Source organism: Rhinolophus hipposideros, assembly GCF_964194185.1.
Source record: "Rhinolophus hipposideros genome assembly, chromosome: 19".
Classification (NCBI taxonomy): domain Eukaryota; kingdom Metazoa; phylum Chordata; class Mammalia; order Chiroptera; family Rhinolophidae; genus Rhinolophus; species Rhinolophus hipposideros.
Window position 1 is genome coordinate 14,046,922 of NC_138065.1, and position 21,003 is coordinate 14,067,924.

A 21,003-nucleotide genomic window follows, 5' to 3' on the forward strand; every position below is an offset into this window, starting at 1 on the left:
ATTGCTCCTTCATCACAGATAGTTTGAGAAGCATTGTTCTAAAGAGTTAGAGATGTGTAAGATATAAATCTAAATACAGTATCTCTGCTACCACAATATAGTTGGGTAGAGCTTTTCTATAATATCTGATTAATTCATTCAACAAACTGAGCATCTACCATATTCCAAGCACTAAGCTGGGTCCTAGAATTAAAGATGGACATGAAGATCTTGCATGTCAAACCTTCTTTAATTCTCAGGTCTCCGTCCACATCATGAAGAGAGCCAGTTGGCTAATGTGCAGTCATTCAGTCATGGTTCGACTATTGTCTCTCTGTTCCCTCCCAAGACTTAGTGTTTTTGTTTGTTTGCCGATTTCAGATACCGGATTTGGCACCATCTTTACCTCAGACGATCGAGGCATTGTCTATTCCAAGTCCTTGGACCGACATCTCTACACCACCACAGGTGGCGAGACAGACTTTACCAATGTGACCTCCCTCCGCGGGGTCTACATAACAAGTGTGCTCTCAGAAGGTGAGCCTTGGCACAGCGGTCCTCAGCTGAACGTGTTGGGAGTTGAGGCTTTTGAGGAGAGTGATGGTCCAATCCCCCCAGTAATGTTGCTTACATAGCCCACAGCCTACGCATATAAATTCTGGCTCTTTTTTAAAAATAAGTTCTGGTAAGTAGAACTAAGAAAGAGCAAAGCATCCACAGGTAGAAAGAAGTATTTTGGGGGTTCTATGTTTAGTTTCTAAACCACGTCTTCTGTATTGGGAGGTTTAGACCGACGGAATGAGATTACGTTTGAACAACTTCCTGCTTTTCTCTTCGTAGAGGGCATAGCAACAGCCAGCCAAGATTCTTCTTGCGTTCTGTTCAGTGGTTCTGCATTGCTTATCTTTACTACAGCCCAGTTATACAAATAAACACATGACTCTAAAGTGAAAGACTCATAAGGTTTTGTGTATTTATTTTTTTGGTAGGAGGTAGGGGATGTTTGTTTTTATTTTCTAAAGACCTTGCAGTGGTCTGCAAGGTCCTAAGTGACATTGGCCCCATTTCCTCCCTGACCTGACCTCCCACTCACCTCCCCATCGCTCATTCTCCTCCAGCCACTCCAGCTCTCTGCCAGTCCTTACACATGCCAGGTTCACACATCGTGGTTTGACTGTCCTCTCCGTTTCCCCAGATAGCTGCCAGGCTGACACCTCTCTCCTCCCAGCCTTTGCTCATATTTACTTTCTGAATGAGACCTGCCCCAACTATCCTATTTTAAATTTCAGTCTGCCCTCCCGCACTCACACACACACTCTTACTCCCCCTTTAGCTGTGCAAGTTCTTTCCATAGCACTTATTTTCTAACATACTATATAATTTACTCTTTACAGCACTAGTGTTTGTCTGTCTCACCCCACCAGAATGCATATTTCACAGTTTTCTTTTTCTGTTTTGTTCACTGAAAAATTCCCAAAGGCTTAAAACAATGTTCACATAGTGGGCACATAATAAATATTTATTGAAAAAATGAATTTTCCTTCATTTGCCTTCTTGTTTGATTTTCCTTGAGACTCAAAGCATATTATCTCTGAATTTAAACCTGCAACAGTTTATATCATTGAAAATAGAGAATGGGGAAGAGACATGAGAAAAAAAAAGAAAAGGTGTAAGAGAGATAGGATATGGGGTAATGGAGAGACAAGAATTAAGAATTATTAATTCAGACTTGGGCGCATACATTAAAATCTTGAGATTCCCTAAAACAAGCCCAATTTCATGGCTTTGTCTGAGTGAAGATGAGGATGCCTTCCCTGTGGAGATTTTACTTCTAAGACAAGCAGGCAAGAAAGGAGAATGGACATCAGTCTGTGTTAGTAAGGAGATAAAAAGTATCATTTTTTAAGAGTGTCAGTCTAGATGATTTCTGGAATCAGTTGGGTCCTGTTCAGGTGGGAAGCCTTCTTCGGATGTCATATTTAGAGTGCTGCTCAGTTACTCACTGACACTGAGCCATTTTGTTGGGGGTCACAAGCTCACAGGACTCCAGGGTTATAGTGGTGTTGTATAGTCTCAGGAGAGAGTTCTGCAATAATAAACTGAATTTAATAGGGTGCTTCCTGTGTATCATGCTCAATATCATTATTTTCCCATTCAGATAATTCTATCCAGACCATGATCACGTTTGACCAAGGAGGAAGGTGGGAGCACCTACAGAAGCCCGAAAACAGTGAATGTGATGCCACAGCAAAAAATAAGAATAAGGTTTGTTTTCCTCCAGTTGTCCTACATATTTGGAGCAAAGCAGCCATTCTGCTCTGCCCTTCCTGTGCCAGGCTTGTGAACAGTGAAGTTTTGTTAGGGTTCACAGGGAAAGGTGGAAAGTTTGGAAGTGAGAGTAATAAAACTAACTCAGAAAGTAGGAAATAGGAACTGTGAAGAAAGGCCAAAATACTGGGGATTATTCATCTTCTAAGTAAAAACAAACTGAGGGCCACAATTTGTGTTTGATTATAAACTGCTGAATGAAAACAGAATGGACAGATGGGCCAGTGATTAGTTAGGAGTCAGCATGACAGCTATGAGATGTTAGGAATCTACAAAAACCATAGATAGACCAGCCAGCCGTTCTGAGCAGTGCAAAGCCATGCTGGCGAGAAACAAATAGAAGAGAACTTGGCCTTCTCTGCCCCTCGGCCGGCCGGGGTGCCACAGAGCCAGGTGGTATGTGGTGACCTGGCAGTGCATGTGAAAGCAGGAGCTGACTCTTCGGAGGAAAGACTGAGAACTAGAAATACAGATGTATTGCTCCAGGAGATCCTAAATTCCAGGGGAGACAGGTCTTGACAGGCAAGAACAAAAGAAAAGAAAAACAAGCTTTGTGTGTGACTCAGAATTTGAGAGGAGCTTAGGGGAACGCTAAGAGTTTTCTTCAAAAAATGACAGTGTTGGTAGTTCCTCAGAATACCTGTGGCTGATACGCTGTTCTATGTAGGGTTTTTGTTTTATTTAAAGAGCCTCAGTATGAGAGAAATTGTACCTACAGCACCCCCAATGCGCTCTGTCCCGTTGCCCCATACGCGTACATACTGTTAGGTCTCTGTCCCTCTGCTTCCTTTTTCCCATCCCTTGGCCATGGTCTGGGCCTGGGCCTGCCCTTCTCACTTTAAGCCTGGGAGGTACAGGGGCCTCCTTACTCGTCTTGCCAGTCTCACACGCCCACGCCTCTCTCTTCTTAATGCTTTTCATGGCTCCCCTTTGCTGTGAGTAAAGGCTGTGACTTGGTAACGCAGGTCCTCTCCTCCCATCAGGCTCTCTTCTGCCTTTTCCTTGTCATTGCTCGTTTGGTCACAGATGTACCCCCTCGTCATCCTCTGCTGCTCTGTGAATACCCCGTATGTACCCATGCCTCTATGGCCTGCCCACGTTGTTCCTGGAGAAGCCGTGCCCATCTCCCCGACCCCCATTCATTAGTATCAGTGGAAATCCTAACCATTCTCACTGCCCATCTTCAGTTAGGACTAGTCATTCTAGTTCATTTCATTAATAGTTTGCTTGAACCTTGTATTGCAGTAAAATATACATGACATAAAATTAACATTTTAACTCATTTAAATCTCTTTTAAAGCACTGACTTTAGTTCTGCTTTATACCTCAACTAGTTCCTGAGAAGTATTTCTTAAAGACAGGACTCGGTCTTATTTCTAATCACCACCACATCTTGTACAGTATCTGAAATATGATAGGCGTTCATCATATTTATTTGTGTGGAATCATACTTTAAATATTGATCAGAGGTTTTGGTGTAATGCAGGAATAAAATAAACTAAGACAGATTACACATGAGAAAATAATTGCGTAATTTGCTCCCAAATGTACTAATGTATTTCAGAATCAAGAATATTCCACTGAGCTTATAACTCAACAACAACAAAAACTCAAATTAAAAGAAAATATACAAATGGCCCATAATCACATGAAAAGATGCTTGACGTCACTAATTATTAGGGAAATGCAAGTCAAAACCACAGCAAGAGATCACCTCACACCATTAGGATGGCAACTATCAAAAATTAAAAACAAATCACAAGTGTTGGCAAGAATGTGGAGCAATTGGAACCCTTTGTACACTGTTGGTGGGAATGAAAAGTGGTAGAGCCACTATGGAAAACAGTATGGTGGTTCCTGAAAAAATTAAATATAGAATTACCATATGATCCAGCAATTTCACCTCTGGGTATATATCCAAATGAATTGAACAGAGAGTCTTAAAGAGATATTTGCACACCCATGTTGATAGCAGCATTATTCACAAGAGACAAAAAATGGATGCAATCCAGGTGTCCATTGACAGATGAATGGATAAACAAAATGTGGTATATACACACAATAGGCTATTTATTCAGCCTTAAATAGGTAGGAAATTCTTACATATGCTATAACATGGATGAACCTTAAGGACATTATGCTAAATGAAATAAGCCAGTCACAGAAGGACAAATACTCTATGGTTCCACTTATAGGAGGTACCTGGAGTAGTCATGCATAGACAGGAAGTAGAATGGTTGTTGCTAGGGGCTGGGGGGAATGGGGAGTTATTGTTTAATGGGTGAAGAGTTTCAGTTTTGCTGGATGAAAAAGTTCCAGAAACAGTTGGTGGTGATGGTTGCACAACAGTGTGAATGTACTTAATGCTAGTGAACTGTACACTTAAAAATGGTTAAGATGGTAAATCTTATGGTATATGTATTTTATCACAATAATTTTTTAAAAAAGGAGTATCCCATAAGGTCTGGGTAGGTTCAAAGTTTTATTAGAAGGCTCTGTGGGATTAGTAAAAAATTGTACCTTTGATTTTAATCTCCTTTGGTTTCTTTTCACAGTGCAGCCTTCATATTCATGCTTCCTACAGCATCTCCCAGAAACTAAACGTTCCAATGCCCCCCCTCTCAGAACCTAATGCTGTCGGCATAGTCATTGCCCATGGTAAGCAGCCCTCCCCTCCCCGCCCCTCCACAGGAAAAAGTAGCTGACCAGACTGAAACTCAGTCACAGCCTTGAACCCTGTAAGAAAATCAGTATTATGTGGCTTTTACCATCCTTTGTAGAATTTCTTGCATGATAATGGTACTTTGGGTTTCTCATAGACTCCCATCAGCGAAAACAACATGACTTCCCACTTTTCCAAATTTTCAGTGGCCTTTTTTCCTATCACACGAAGCATGATGGGAAATAATAAATTCATTCAAAATTATTCTCTTGGCAGCAAATCCTTTCTGTTCCATTGCTGATTTGTGCTAAGGAGATCGGGGATTGTGTTGCAGGTAGCGTGGGAGATGCCATCTCAGTGATGATCCCGGATGTGTATATCTCAGATGATGGGGGTTACTCCTGGGCGAAGATGCTGGAAGGACCCCACTATTACACCATCCTGGATTCCGGAGGCATCCTGGTGGCCGTTGAGCACAGCAGCCATCCTATCAATGTGATTAAGTATGCATGAGCTCGGCTCCACCCGCACTATTTGCACAGTCCACAACTGGGGAAGGTTTTCAGTTTGTCGGGGAAAGTTACTGACCATCACTCAAATTTGTGCATTCTGCAGAACTGTAGGGAAGGTTCTTGAGGGGATTACGTTTAGAGGAACTCAGATTAAATGGCTTTGCTTTTTCCTCTGACTCCCTCTAGTTAACACTTTTTGTCACTTGTACAAATATTCTTTCCACAAAAATATTACAGAAATGTTCATGCTTTCTGGATAGGTAATGACTCCTTAAGTACAAGTTCTTATAAAATAATTTCTGTTTGTTGATTTGGAAGCCCATTTTTGCATAGTCACTACCCTCTCTTTCTTTTGAAAGAATTTTTATAAAGGCATGTTCTTCTATACTCTCTGAATGAACCCCTTTCCCCTACCCTGTTAACTATAGGCATTAAAAATTGATATATTTGTCAGTCAGTAAGCCACCTAAATATGAGGGTTTTTCTCAGGTTTGGGATCAAAAAGCCAGATTGGTTTCCTGATATTCCCTTAAGTGTCCTCAGTTATGATCTCTCTCTGGCGGGGGTTTCAGGTTTTCCACAGATGAAGGTCAGTGCTGGCAAACCTACATGTTCACCAGGGCACCCATCTACTTCACTGGCCTGGCTTCAGAGCCTGGAGCAAGATCCATGAATGTCAGCATCTGGGGCTTCACAGAACCCTTCCTCACTCGGCAGTGGGTCTCCTACACCATTGATTTCAAAGATCTCCTCGAAAGGAACTGTGAGTGTCTCCTTTGACCTTTGCTACCAGAAACTTGTAAGCCCCTTCTTCTAAATAACCAACTCAGCTTAATTTCTTCTTGCTGAAAGAAGAAAATTCTTATGAAAGAGGATTGAAAGATGTTCCGTGTGGAATGGTATCAGAAAAGAAGCTCCCTCTTTGGATGAGCTCTATCCAAAAGAAAAAAAAATGAGGGCCATATATGTAATTTAAATGTAATTTAAATCAGCTACATTATAAAAGTAAAAGAGGTGAAATTAATTTTAATAATATCTCAATATATCCAAAATGTCATTTTAACATGTAAGCAATATTAAAAATTATCAATGAAATACTTTACATTCTTTTTCTTCTAACTAAGTCTCCAAAATCTGGTTACATTCTTTTACAGAAAAAGGATGTAAAGTATTTCATTGATAATTTTTAATCAAAAAAGTGTAAAAATACTTTACACTTATCCTTATAATAAATTTCAATTCAGACCAGCCACATGTAGCTACAGCGATCACATAGGAGAATACAGCTTTTCATTGTTAGGTTTCTGTAACATTTTATGAGACTTTTTCTGCTTATAAGAATAATGCATGCTTGTGTTTGTCTAAAATTATTTCATAACATTTTCAGGGTTGTCCACCCTTCAGTATAGCAGAACTATAAAGAGGAAACTTTAGAGGAAAGTGGGTTGCAAAGAGCACCTAATTAATTGTGCTACTTCCCAAATGTTGATAAGTGAGGAAGTTTTCCTGCAGAGCTTTGGCTTTAATGTCAGTCACAGGTGAGGCTCTAGGATGGCTACTGAGTAGGTGTAAAGCCCACATTGACCATTTCAGAGCTCTGTAACTTCAAACTAGAAGGCATGTTACAGGCCCAGAAAAATGGCTTCGGAAAAGGAGTTACAATGTTCGTTGGAAGAATCACAAGCAAACCCAGGCCCCAGAACCAAGAATGCTGACTTTGTACTAAAAACTATGGAGGAGAAAAAAGAAAACTGGACAAGAGGGGATCATCCTATGACCTGTAGTTATTTGTTGGCATAATATCATATAAGACTTCAGGTTTTAAAGCACTTTGGTTGAATTTTGGTCCTATTATTAGACTGCATTATGGGTCCATTTCCTTAGAATGTTAATTCAGTGACTCCTGGAGGAAACAGAAGCACTCATTTGGACCTTACTTTTCTACAAATGTTTAAACATGATTTAATACTGGAGCCATCGTTGTTTAAATTCATTCAATCGGCTGTAAAGGAGCTGGCTTATGAGTTTTCCCCTCAGCAGGGAGCTACAGTTATCCTAAAGTTTCACATCATTAAAAGATTTGTTAAGCACCTGTTCTTTAACAGGCTCTGTGTTGGTCTTCATATCATGAAGGATAAAACCTAATCCACAGTGTTTAGGCCACAGCCTTTGAGTCATTTTTCCAGGAGTGAAGGAGACGATATGAGCCAGATTGACTTGTCAGAAATCTTCATTTGACAGCCAGTCGACTAGAGTTAAAAGTCTAGAAAGAATGTTTTCCCTCCTGCTTGAAGCAAACTAACCCATAGTGAAATTGAACCCATGCTTTTGGCTAATTGGTGTCTTGTCCTAAAGGGAAACATCTGGTTGCTGACCTCTGACAGCTCCTGCTGGCTGAGGGCACAGGCGTACAAGACACAGACAGCGGCCTCTCAGTTTGGAAGGAATCCTTGAGGTCGTCTGTCCAGCTTCCCACTTCCAAATAAATAAGGGTTTTCCTAATACCCAAATGAGTGGTGAGATGCAAATAACCCTCCTTTGGTATGAGGAAATGCTAATTGCTAGTAGGCTCTAACTAATTAATTACGGTTTACAGTTCCAAAATGAAGGACTAGATTGAGGCAGACAGCCCCACTTTTCCTGTCCTTCTTCTTCCTATAGCCTGGCAGCTGCTTCCTGTGGGCGGGTTCTGTGCCATGCAGTTTCCCAACAGTCTGTCTTTCCTGCAGGTGAAGAGAAGGACTACACCATATGGCTGGCGCACTCCACAGACCCCGGGGACTATGGAGATGGCTGCATTTTAGGCTACAAAGAACAGTTCCTACGGCTGCGCAAGTCGTCCGTCTGTCAGAATGGTCGGGACTATGTTGTGACCAAGCAGCCCTCCGTCTGTCTCTGCTCCCTGGAGGACTTCCTCTGGTATCAGCATACCTGTCAGCCCTTTTCCCGTCTGGGGGAGATGGAATCCAGTTGTCTTATAGGGCTGAAAAGTATTTCAATCTTTTTCTTCCCCAAGAGTGGAGAACTGCTTCTTATTAAGGAAATTGAGGCACAGAGAAAGAGCCAAAGTTGTTAATAATTGGACAGATAATATTATATCGAGCAGTTAATTATTGGGCAGAACCAGCAACAACCCCCAGAAATTCTGACTTGACAATGGTAGGAAGGAACAAGGTATATAAGGAGGAAGAAAATTTTTAAAAATAGAAGATGATAGTACAAAAACACAAAGAGAAGTGGTACAGGAGTTAAGAGGGCATTGGACTTCAGCAGAAAGCCCGACAGCCTGAGCTCGGCGTGTAGGGCGCTAGGTCTTGGGTCATCTGCAGGACTAAAGACAGAGAGAGTGGGGTTATGTCCCGAGACACGAGGTGACATCAGTATATTTATGGTCCCTATGTCCCTTAAGGTTTAGAGGCCATCAAAGTGACCTCCCTAGAGTTCAGGACCATCCAAATTTATCAGTTATGTGGCTGGTATGGGGTTATACAAGGGCAAGGGAGTCCCTGGGCAGCCTCAGCACGGTAACTTAGGGCAACTAAGAGAAGACAACTTCACATCACAGGCAGTGACTTTGTGGAACTTGTCACCTGCAAAAATATGCTGATGGGAGGTAAAGGTGGATCCTAAAGGATTTGGAGCAGAGGCAGGTAGATAGCAGCCATGTCTCCTCCATCATGTGCTCTCAAACCGCAGGTGGACTGGCCAGGCGTCTTCCCTTCTCTATTTCCACGGGGAAAATAGCACTTGTATCACTTTGTTACTGTAGGGCTAGAGCTCACGGATACTGTAAAACTCTAAGGACTGCCTCCCATTACTGACTGCACGTAGGCAAGGCTTTTAATTACTGAGCTTCACCTGTTTTGCAGACATGCTTCAGAGCTCCACGCTACTGCCCCTGCTGCTTCCTCTACCTGGAAAGTCTTTCCACATTCCCTGCTTAAGCCCCAAGCCTGATGGATTGCTGTTTCGCCCAGATAGCACTTCTTTAAGCTTTCCCCAGTGTTCCCTCGTCAGGGCTCCCACAGAGCCTCCATTACAGCACGTACTGTGTTTTAATCATTGCGTACAGGTTTGATTCCACCACTAAACCCTTGACTCCTTGAGGAGATCCTATATTTGATAATCGTATAGTAGCAATGACACAGCTGACGTTTATTGAGCACTAACTGTACTGGACACTCTCCTACCTTACACTTAACCTCATGGCACTGTGATCCTATGGTCAGTTCCATTTCACACAGGGAAGAAATGAAGGTATAGAGAGGTTACGGCCGGCTTGCCCACTCAGCCAGGAAGGGGCAGAGCTGGGATGTGCCTGGAGTCCAGCTCCAGAGCCCGGACACTGTGCCACAGGTGCCTGAGAAATGTGTACTCTGGGCGTGGGAAAGGACGTTACCTCAAATTTGGGATTGAATACCTAAAATTTTTACCAGCAGTTTCCCTCTGCTGTTGGAGTGGTGGTGTTCTCTGCATCTTAGGTTCTCCCTACTCTCACCCCTAAATATTTGTCAGATAAACCTGGAAGTACAGGCAGCATCTGTACATTCCCCAAATATTCACTGAATACTTGCTGTGCACAGGGCAGCACAAAGTAAAAATAGGCTTTCCCGGTAAGATGCACATAATTATGTTGTGAAACAGAGGGTGGTAAATGCCTCGGGGATTTAGAGAAGGGAGGGCCGGTTCTAGCTAGAGCTGAAAGAAGGTGTGTCAAAGAAAGCTTCGTTGAGGAGGTGGCATTTGAGCTGAGCCCTGACGAGCAGTCGGCTTTGACCATGAGCGTCTGGGAAGCAGCAGGTCATTAAAGCCAGTGGACACCCGACAGTGTGAGGGGGAAGGCTGCGCTGGAAGATAGGCCTGAGGGGAAGTCACAGTAGTCGCGATAAAGGGGTGAGTAGGGTCCAGACGGGGATGTTCAGGCTAAACTTTCAACTTAGATAAAGAGAAAGGAGGGTAGCGTCGTGGACAAACATAAGGAAATGATAGGACAGGCTGGCGTGAAGGCGAAAAACCATGTGTTTCGAATATTTTATTTATTTGAGGTTGTGTCAGCAGATTTAGATGTGATGTCTAGCAGGCATTTAGAAATGGAAGATTAGAGCTCAAGAGAGGTAAAACCTGGATGTTTTAATTGCAACAAATAGTTAAGCTCACAAAGGGAAAGCAGATACAAAGTAAGAGAATGAATTGCAGAACCTTGGAAAATGTCTGCATTTATGGGTCAGGAAAGAGGAGAGCCATCAGCGACCAGAAAAACAGACAAATACAGCTGTGCAGCACCGGGCTGGGGAGGAGCAGGCAGTGTGTCAGGTGCGCAGAAGAGGTGGTTACAGTAAGTGAGGCCCGAGAGGGTGCCCCCGGGTTGGATAACTAGTGAGCCCGGGGAGGAGGGGGACTGAAGGGGGGCTCAGACGGGCATTTTCAAGGTTGCAAAGGAGGTTGAAGCCAAAAGGCACAGAATTAAAAGTAAATGAGTAAAACAGAACAAGTAAAACGTATTCTTTAAAGAAATTTTGCCAGTAAGACAGAGGAGGAGAAAGAGGACAGGTGCGGGCTAAGGGGAAACCAGCAGGTGAGCGGGCCTGGGGGCTCCCTCCCACACTGTGGATGAAGCAGGGTCCCAGGGCAATAGGACACACGGGGCGGGCGCAGGATGCTCATGAAGGGGTCGCTGGGAAAGGAGGCGGTGTGTCCTTTCTTGGGGAAAAGAGAGGTGAGCAGAGGGGTGGCATGTGGAGAGAGAGGAGAGAGCAGAGGGCAGGTCAGCACGTTCACGGGAGGCAAGGACATCTGAGAAGCTAGAGGGTCCAAAATGGGGAGGCAGGGAAGGTTTGCATGTCCTCCCATGGTCTGTCTGCAAAGAACGTAATGAGTTACTTGGAGGTGAATAAAAAATTGCTAGGTGTCCCTGAGTTTAGCTCTGTCACTGTTGCCACTGTTTCTCTGTGTCTTAGTTGCATGAGTCCCCACTCCACGCAGGCTGTAGTCATTCCCTTCCCGGAGCCGTGATCTGTGTAAGGCTCCCAGCCTTGGGGCTCCTAGTTCCTGAGTCCTCAGTCTGCCAGGGCCAATCGATAAGCTGTTTTGCCCCCACTTAAGCCCTCTCCATGTCTGTTTTCCTAAATGGACATTCTTTGTAGATGTCACAGGCCTTCCTGAGCTGCTTTCAGGTAACCCAAGACTGGCATGTTAACCATCCACCGCCCCACATAAAACCTTCATTGAAAGTCACTATCTTTCAGCAACTGTGAAAGCTACTGTCTTTGCTGATTCTTGCAGTGATTTTGGCTACTTCCGTCCAGAAAATGACTCCAAGTGTGTGGAACAGCCAGAGCTGAAGGGCCACGACCTGGAGTTTTGTCTGTATGGCAGAGAGGAGCACCTGACAACAAATGGGTGAGGTGGCGTTTCTTCCTTGTCGTGACAAACGAATCACCATTATTCAGAGTGAAAAACTGCTCTCCACAGCAAGATCCGAGCCATGTTTTAGAGCACTCTAGAAAAATACTGCCTTATGGAACCTTCCTGATGATGGAAATGTTCTATAGTCTGCTGTGTCCAGTATAGTAGCCACTCGTCCTGTGTGGCTATTGGCTGCAGTGCGACTAAGGAACTGAATTAATTTGAATTGATTTAAATAGTCTCCATATTAGACAGTGCCGATTTAGAGGAGCCTCGTTGCCACCCTCCCCTGACAAACACTTTCCCCTCCCATTTTCGTACCACGGGTTAATGTGCTTTCCCAGGTTACAGTTCTTTGACACAGTCTCCCGAGGCAGAAAGGTGAGCGTGTCCCTGCGGCAAGGGCAGGCATGCTTAGCCTGTTCGAGGCGAAACTACACAAAACATCCCTAAACCTTCCTGTGGATCTCTCCCCAGGCCTGAAAGATGGCACCGTGTTTCCCCGAAAGTAAGACCTAGCTGGACCATCAGCTCTAAGGCGTCTTCTGGAGCAAAAATTAATATAAGACCCGGTCTTATTTTACTATAGTAAAATAAGTAAATAAAAAATAGTAAAATAAGACTGGGTATAATATAATATAATATAATATAATATAATATAATATAATATAATATAATATAATATAATTAATATAATATAAAGACCGGGTCTTATTTTACTATAAAACTGTATAATAGAATATAATAGTAGGAATATAATATTTTACTATAAGACTGTATGATATAATATAATAGTAGTAATGTAATATAATAATAGGCAGGAATCCAGGAATACATCTTTGTGTTCTGTTAACAAATTTTCTCTGCCTTTCAGGTACCGGAAAATTCCAGGAGACAGATGTCAAGGTGGAGTGAATCCAGTTCGAGAAGTAAAAGACTTGAAAAAGAAATGCACAAGCAACTTTTTGAGTCCAGAAAAACAGGTATGTTAAAATAGATCTGGTTTAGGTACAAGTGGAGTTTCATGTTCTGCCAGGAATAGTCAAAGCATCAGGAATTTTATTGCTTAATACAAAGTGGCCAAACTACTTCTGTCAGGCTTCCCTTTGCACAGGAAACTATTAGGGTGAAGGATGGGTCACATAAGCCAATGATAAGCTCATCTACTGAAAATGTGTTTGTTGAGGGAAAAACAGTATTCCGTAAAGTTGTTCCAAGTCTTAGAAGCATAGAGTTGAGGAAATTTCTGAGGCTCAGGTTTATTTAGGAAAAAGACTCAGGAAAGTTGGCTGTAAAGGACTGCAGTTTTGCACGTGTGGAGAAGGTAGGGTGGAGCTCTGCCGAGTCACGCCAACTGTGTTCAGGAAGAAAAAACCAACTGGTAATAATAGGCTGCTTTTGATGTAGCAGCAGTTATGGGGCTGATTACAGGTGTGTAGTACTGAACTATCTGGCTGGGGTTTAGGGACATGGTAAAGAGGAAACTTCTTGATAAAGAGGCACTGGACCAGCAGTGTGACTTGGGTCAGTAAACTGGGGGCCCTAGTTTCCTCATCTGTAAAATGAGAGCTGGACAATCTGCAGGCCCCTCCTCTCTAACTTGGAAAAGATGAGGGCCTGACAAGAGGTAGGATTAAGAAGGCAGCGGGAGAAGAATGTGTGGCTGTGTGTACTCGTCAGGGGCAAGTTCCGCATCCTCGGGGCCCCTGCCCTCACTCTGGAGGCTCTCCCCAGAGAATAGTGTGTGTGATTGCACAGGACTCCCTCCACAGGGACACACCTTGTCCCAGAATCCAGCTCAGCCTCCTCTTGGATACACTGAAAACACACACTCCCTGTCCCCCACCCAGAAGCAGGTAGGTCACACTCAATGATATGAAAAGGCATATTTATAAAAACATACCAAAAATTAAGTGGAAAAAATAAATCTTGGTATCACATGATTGCCTTCCTGATACAGCATTGGCACAGATTCATTCAGCCCACTGTTATCATAATCTCCCTTCCCCGCTCCACCCTACAAAGCTCTAAGACTTAGAAACAGTTGTCGTGAGGAACAGTCACAATTACCATTTGACCGAGGTTCCCAAGGCTTCCATGTAACTGACATTGAAGCCCCTGCACTTGTACCATTTTGAGGTTCTGGTGACCCTCGGCCAGCTGTGATATCTGGGGGTTGGAAGAGTACCATTGTGAAATGTCTAGAGACGCAGGACATTCAGGGAAGTGAGCGGATGAGCAGCCTCTTTGAGTTCAGTCCTAGAATATGCACACCTGAAATGTTTTGTTTGTGTTTTCATTTATCAAGAATTCCAAGTCAAATTCTGTTCCAATTATCCTGGCTACGGTGGGATTGATGCTGGTCACAGTCGTAGCAGGAGTGCTCATTGTGAAGAAATACGTCTGTGGGGGAAGGTAAGGAACGTGGAAGTCGCTCAGAGGTGCTGCATGCAAACCAGAAAGTAATCGAGGGGCATATGGCTGAGTCTGCCTGTGGCAGAAAGCAGCTCGCTAAAATGATGGTCTTTAAACATCAGGCTTGAATCCCTCAGCTCTTCTATTTTCCATATGCCGGCTGTGGGTTGTGCTCCCTGGTGTGTGACTCATTCTGTGGGGTGCAAACTCGGAAAACCCCCAGTCCCGTTAGAAGCGCAGCCCTCCTCACCGCGTGGGGCTTAACGGAGGCTTCCGTCCGCAGGTTCCTCGTGCATCGGTACTCGGTGCTACAGCAGCACGCAGAGGCCAATGGCGTGGACGGGGCGGACGCTCTGGACGCAGCCTCCCACACTCATAAGAGTGGCTATCATGACGACTCGGATGAGGTGAGACTATTTCTTCTTGAAGCGTGGTCCAAAAGTGCAGAGAGAGTGATTCTTTGCCGAGTCATGATGAAGCTGTGACTGAGGCAAAGGCGGCAATAAGCTAGAAGCAAGACCTTAATGACTATAAGACTTGGTCAGCCAGAAACGCGGTGATTGCTTTCAAAATAGGAATTTTTCAGTCTACATATGGTCTATGTCTGTCTTTTCAGGACCTCCTGGAATAGCTCCTCAAAGAAGCTGGGATCGAGCATGGATGATGGAACCGCAGTACCTCTTACACTCCCTGTGGCTCTGACGTGGGGAAATAAATTTCCCATTGCGAGGGACCCAGCTCTGTTTCTGCTGCTTCCGTCACAGCCAGGAGGACCTCCACTAAAGAAATGCAGGGGGTGGGGTGGGGGCAAAACCCTAAACACTCTGGCAATTGGCTCTGAGAAGAGGGGAAATTTTCAGTTTGTTAGCCTCTTATTTCAAGTTCTGTCTTTGCAAAGTATGGGCTCTTTTCTTTCTGTTTTTGTTTTTTAAGGGAAATGAAATGGAATTTGAAGGGAACGCTGCACTCATCCCACTCTTGCATGTTTTGCCTGGTGCCTGCCCCAGGGCATCTGCCAGCTCCAGCATCAACTCTCTCGCAAAGTACTCAGTGCTGTCCCTGGGCTCTGGTGGTGACACAAAGCAGCTGCAGAGGCGCACACAGAGGCTGCAGTGACCTTTCTCTGTCTGGGGACAGCCATGCTCCAAGAACGTTGCATACCAGCTCCTCACGCAAATCCCGCTTTTCTTTTTTTTTTCAGGGACCATAGATCACAGTGATTTTTCTTTTCCCTCTGTAAGCAGGCAGTACCCTTGTTAATTGCCCGTTGGCGACTAACTTAACCATGTGCTTCCAAGACAGTAAATCAGGAAAACTTAAAGGGCACTATCTTTGACTTGGGGCAGGAAGAAGGGAGCAGCAGAGAACTGAGTAGATATAGCACCTATTAAAGGAGGAATTCTTCCTTCTTCTGCGATCTTTCAAGCCACGCTTTGTGTGTGTGCCAGTGCACTCGCTCGAGGACAGCGTTGAGGCTTGCCCCGGCTGTCTGCCCAGCTGAGTGATCTCTTCCCTAGAGCCGATGGTGGCATGTATGGTGCAGGCCCCGAGGACGGGACGTAGAGTCTTCATATGCCATTCTACCTGCTGTGTTGGCCCTTTGGTGAATCACTAGAATGGCTGCTTATTTGCTTCCCCTTAGGTGGCTATCGTTCATGGAGCCAGGACCAGACATGTTTTCAGATGTATAGGCTGTCTTTAAAAATCAGAATTTTATTACCAGGCTCTCCTCCTCACCTCTTTTTCCAGCTTTACCAAGTAATGTATTGGCATGAAACTTGGCTGAACCAACTGAAAACTTCCAGTGTAGATGATGTTTTGTGTGATACGTTAAGTTCATATTTTAAATTTAAGTGAGTTATCCGTTTGACATTTTTTCAAATATAGAATACAGTGAGGTGGATTTGGGGGTGGCCACATAGTAATGGAAAGCTGCAATAATTCATTTTAACACAGCTTGAATATTTGCTCTACAGGGACATAGTATAGTACATTCTTGGTCTTAGCATACCGACTGTGCTGGTCACAGTTTCTCCCAATAATTATGATTGGGACTTTCTTTGGTAACTGCCATTTTGCTGCTAGTTCATTTTATGGCTAGAAAATCAGTAAAAAGTAAATGTGCCAAATTAGCTTTTGTCAGAATGCAAGAGCAGATGACCAAATTCTCTCCTCACCAGAATAGATTAACAGCAGCAGGGAAAGTGGGGGAGGGAGTGGATGGAGAATTTAGAGACTCTGAAACTGCAGTAAAATTAAATGAATCAGGGAGCTTCAGTTAGTGAATAAAGTTAGGGCAGGTTTTGTGAAGAGAATTAATATTTGTTAGAGCCAGAGAACACTAGTCTTTTAGGAAAAGCGCATTCATTTTTCATCGTTTTTAAGTTAAAAATAATTCCAAAGATTAAGCAGCTCACAAGTGATCCAATGTTAGCCTCTGCCCTGGGCATCCTCACCTCCTGCCCGAAGTGCATTTGATGCCAGACAAAACCTACTTACGCTTCCACCTTTGCTCTCAGCATATGCTCACTGGGTAGGTGTGCCGGTACATGTTGGTTCTCATCAGTTTTAAGATGGAAAGTTAATATTCTCTAACCAGGTGAGAATAGGGCTCTTTCTTTGTAGTGAATCTGGGATTTTCAGAGCACTTTCGCTGGCATCATATCATTTGAACCTCACAACATTCTTGTGAGGTTAAAAAAAGGCAGGGGTTGTCATCACATTTTTTTAGGAGATGGAGCTGAGGTACAAAAATGGAATAGATTGTCCAGGGTCTTTGGTGTGTTACGAGCAATCCTGGTTGGTTGTCTTCAGAACTCATGAGCATTTTTATGCGTGCAAGTGCTGCATCCCTGGGGCAGGGCTGCTTCCTGACAGATGACTTGCTGTTCTGTAGGGCAGGGATCAGTGGCATTTGTCTCAGAGCAGCATTTAGCGCCCTCTTGCCACTTTGGTAAACAGAAAATTGTACTCTCCTGTTCGTCATGGCTGGAAACAAAAGTGATGATACTTTTGAATATGTGATTAGAAACTGCCCCTCACCTCACTGAGGGCCACTGTTCCAAGAGTGCAGGAGTGGAATCTCCAGTCTCCTCATTTCCTGTCCCTGGCTAAGCTTGCTCGGTTGGTTTGAGGACTGCTAGCAAGCGTGACTCACTCCGTTTCCGCATCAGCCTGCTTGCTCACAAGTGGATGCCCTCAGCCAGTGAGTAACACAGCCGAGATCGATGACAGCATCGAAGGAAAACAGATTTCGGATTTGTCTCACTGATGTTAAGTTAGGAGCATTATCTTTGGAAGTAAAGCATAACATATTATGGTGTAAAGTCCCAGGCTTGTTGGTATCAGAGAGATTATTTCTGGAGGTTTCAGTGATAGAATTTGGCATCGTAAGATAGGTTGGACATATCAGACCATCCAAAGTGTTCTGAGTTCTTAAATCCAGGTGGAGAACTTGCCATTTTTCCTGCTCTGTGGATAGGTGTCTGGGACCTGAGGGGGCTTCTGCTTCGTAGTGACACGAGAGACCACAGCTGCACCCACCTAGGCTGTGAATTGAATGGCAACAGCACTTAGAAGAATCAGTGTTTAGAGGGTGTGGCTGCTCTAAGCTGGGCTCAGGAGATTCAATAGTTTAGCCATAACTGAAACTTAGCGTTTGCCATCTGCCTCTGCACAGGCGTTCCAGTGTGCGTCTCTCATTCATAGGTTTGCCTCTGGGCCTCTACGTGCCCAAGCTGGCCTTCCATCCCTAACAGATCAGTAATGTGCTGGCCCCCTCCATCCAGCTCCTGCTGCTTCTCCCATGGCCTTTGTCACGACAGCAGGATACAAAGAGGAGTGCAGGGTTGTCCACACCCACCCCAGGGGGCAGGGCTGGTTTAGGCAAATCATCCTGGAAAGAGCCTTCCTTTTAGGAGAGCTCTGAAGAGCCCTGCCCCTATGGCTTAGAGCACATCCTGCTCATTGCTGGTACAACCCCCTCATCCTGTACGAAACCTGGATGCTTGGCTCTAACGTAGGAAGAGATTCAGCTTTTCCATTTTGCTACTGCCTTCCCTTGAGCAGGAAAATAAACATGGACTTAAGTATCCTTTGAACAAAACCAAAGTTGTAAGATGTGCCACAGGATGGAGTGGCAGGGAGGGCAGCCTTTCAGCACTGGCTCTCAGCAGGTGCCAGTGTTTGTGTTCCATCTGCCACCAGTTTGCCCAGCTCAGGCAGCGCCGGGAGCACCATCCTGCCTGAGCGGAGCCCAGGCCTTGCCCTCATGGAGGAGAACCGAAAGAGCAGGAGCATGTTGACTTCTTGGTTACGTCGCATTATAACAAGAATCAGAACATGAATTTGAAATTGTCTGCAACAACTTGCTGTATGCATTTTTTCTCACCAGTACATTCTTAAGCATCCTTGTTTATAGAGAATAACATAAGCTAATCTGTATCTTTATATATATGTACATATATACATGTATAAACTGTATAGTGTACATGGTAATGATTTATTGATATGTCCCAAATCTTTAATGCCGTCCTCATCCTCTGCATGCCCTCGGTTTGTGGTCAGGTGACTTGAATGTTCCCTGATGACTGCCCACCTCCCGTGTTTGGACGTCTAGGAAGGAGGGTTTGATCGTACCCTCCTCCTCCTTGTGCACAGAACTGCTCAGGGTCCCCATGTGCCTGTCGTTCACCCTCTCGTCCCCTGTTCCCTTTCTGCGCATGTGGTCCTTCCCTCTTCTCTTTCTTCTCTGCCTTTTCCCCAAGCTGTGGGACAACTGCCTTCCTACTAAAGTGTAAAGCAGTAGTAAGATCATTACTGCATGTGCGTTACAAAACCAGTTTTCTGCTCCCTTGGGACAGAAAATTGCATGTGAGGTGGAATAATCAAGTCTCGATGACCCATGTCAGTTACACAACAAAGCCAGACCCCATAATAAAATTTCCACAAAATGGAAATAAAACTCAAAGTTCTTTAGCATTGTGTAAATAAATCTGGATGTGTTTAACTTTGTACTGGTAATTTTCTGTATATTTGCAATATTTGGGTTAGAAATAAAACGGACTGGGACTTTGTTACCTGACGCAGTGAAATGAGTAAGCTACCATGTGTTAACATAGCTTTTCCAGTTTTCTAGCTTCAGCAATCAAACCAAACCAGCAAATAAGCCAGGTAAAGAGCCAGGACTGCATTTATAGCGTGGAAGGTATTGGATCACGTCTGGGTGAAACTACTCACTCTTTTCTTCCTCTGCGTGCTCATAACGATCTACTTCCCATGGGTGTTTGTCAGACCAGCTTTCTTCTGCTTATCCCAGAAAGTCTGACCCATCCCACACACCTTCTCAGGTTTCAGTTGCTGTACTCTTCCTGTGGACACAGCAACATATAATTACTCTCCTGAATTATGTGTTCCTTATAGCAGGTTTGACAAAGGACAACACTGAAGTTTAACTTTGGTATCTTTCCAGTTGCCCCCTCTTAAATTTCTCTTGCTCTCCTCATCCTTCCTGATCCGTTTCATTTCAGGACCTTCAAAGCATTGCAGCTCTCCACTCTTGCAAAGCACTTCTTTTAGGAGAGGTTCCTGTCCTCTCTCCTAGATCCGCTAGCCCAGGCCCAGCTGGCTCCGCAGCCTGCCATCCTGGGATGACATATTTGTAGAATATATTCTGGCCTCCCAGTCTGAAGCTGACGAGGCAAAGACCTTGCTCTTGAGGAGCCCATTGTCTGGTGGAAGAGTTCCTCCCCCAGGAGGTGATCTAAGGTGGCTCCGTTTATAGGAAGTTATCGAACATAATGTTCTAAGACTGGCTGCATCACAATCACCAGGTTGCTGTTTCAAATGCGGATTGCTGTGTCCCACCCAGACCTATTAGACTGTTCTAATGGACAGACGCTAGGGTATGCATTTTTAATTTGATTCTTTCACACGTTCACTGCAACCAACGGCTAAGACTGAAAACCTGGGCCAGTCTCACCAGAGCACAAGTGGGGTGTAAGGAGTGGGGGTTGTCTGTACTTACCTACGAGAGCTTTGGCTGGGTGAGGCAAGAGAAGTCGGTTGGAGAGCTTCACACTAGTCCTGATGGGGCCTCTTACAACCAGCCCCATAGGGCAAGCTCCACAGTCACCCTCTTCGGCCATCCTAGCTCCTGATAAACGGGCCTGGGCCCAAAGTGTGTCTGCAGGTTGTCCTGGCCCTGCGCCCCTCCCTGTACAAGTTGCAAAGAGGACTTCTGGGCTTCAGTCCCACACCCCAACACAGGCTCCCGGGATCCTACTGACTCTGCCCCCAGATTGAGGGCTAAAGGGGAAAAATAAGTAAGGAGCTTATTCATTGAACCACACTTTTTTCCATAATAGAATAAAGGCATGGTGGAGAGTTGTATTATATATGGGAACTCAGTGCTTTCAGCTCAACTTTGCTGTGAACCTCAAACTGCTCTCAAAGTCTACATAGAAATATATACACGCGTACACAGAGGGGATGCTGCCTGCTGGAGATAAGAAGCATTATGACACGAAGCCAGATAATTCGGATGGAGTATGCAGCACGTGTTGAATGATGGTTTGGTAAACCTGGAAATCATATAGGACCTTTAGTATGTAACGGACACCTGTGGGTTTGCCACTTTCCTATATTTTTGTCATTTTATCCTCAACACAATCATAGTAGCACTGTCCCTTGTTTCACAGACCA

The 21,003-nt window shown here is 44.4% G+C and overlaps 1 protein-coding gene across 2 annotated transcripts in view; it reads left to right on the forward strand.

Annotated features, from left to right (window-relative positions):
• SORT1 (sortilin 1) overlaps positions 1-19,314 on the forward strand; it is a 59,640-nt gene extending 40,326 nt beyond the window's left edge. For both annotated transcript variants that reach the window (XM_081025318.1, XM_081025319.1), the window contains exons 10-20: positions 361-516; positions 2,138-2,244; positions 4,863-4,965; positions 5,304-5,472; positions 6,054-6,244; positions 8,211-8,400; positions 11,764-11,880; positions 12,761-12,869; positions 14,195-14,301; positions 14,585-14,708; positions 14,918-19,314. In XM_081025318.1, the coding sequence (XP_080881444.1) occupies positions 361-516; positions 2,138-2,244; positions 4,863-4,965; positions 5,304-5,472; positions 6,054-6,244; positions 8,211-8,400; positions 11,764-11,880; positions 12,761-12,869; positions 14,195-14,301; positions 14,585-14,708; positions 14,918-14,932 (1,388 nt within the window). In that variant the 3' untranslated portion in view covers positions 14,933-19,314. The remainder of the gene's footprint in view (positions 1-360; positions 517-2,137; positions 2,245-4,862; positions 4,966-5,303; positions 5,473-6,053; positions 6,245-8,210; positions 8,401-11,763; positions 11,881-12,760; positions 12,870-14,194; positions 14,302-14,584; positions 14,709-14,917) is intronic.
• Positions 19,315-21,003: the final 1,689 nt, after the last annotated feature.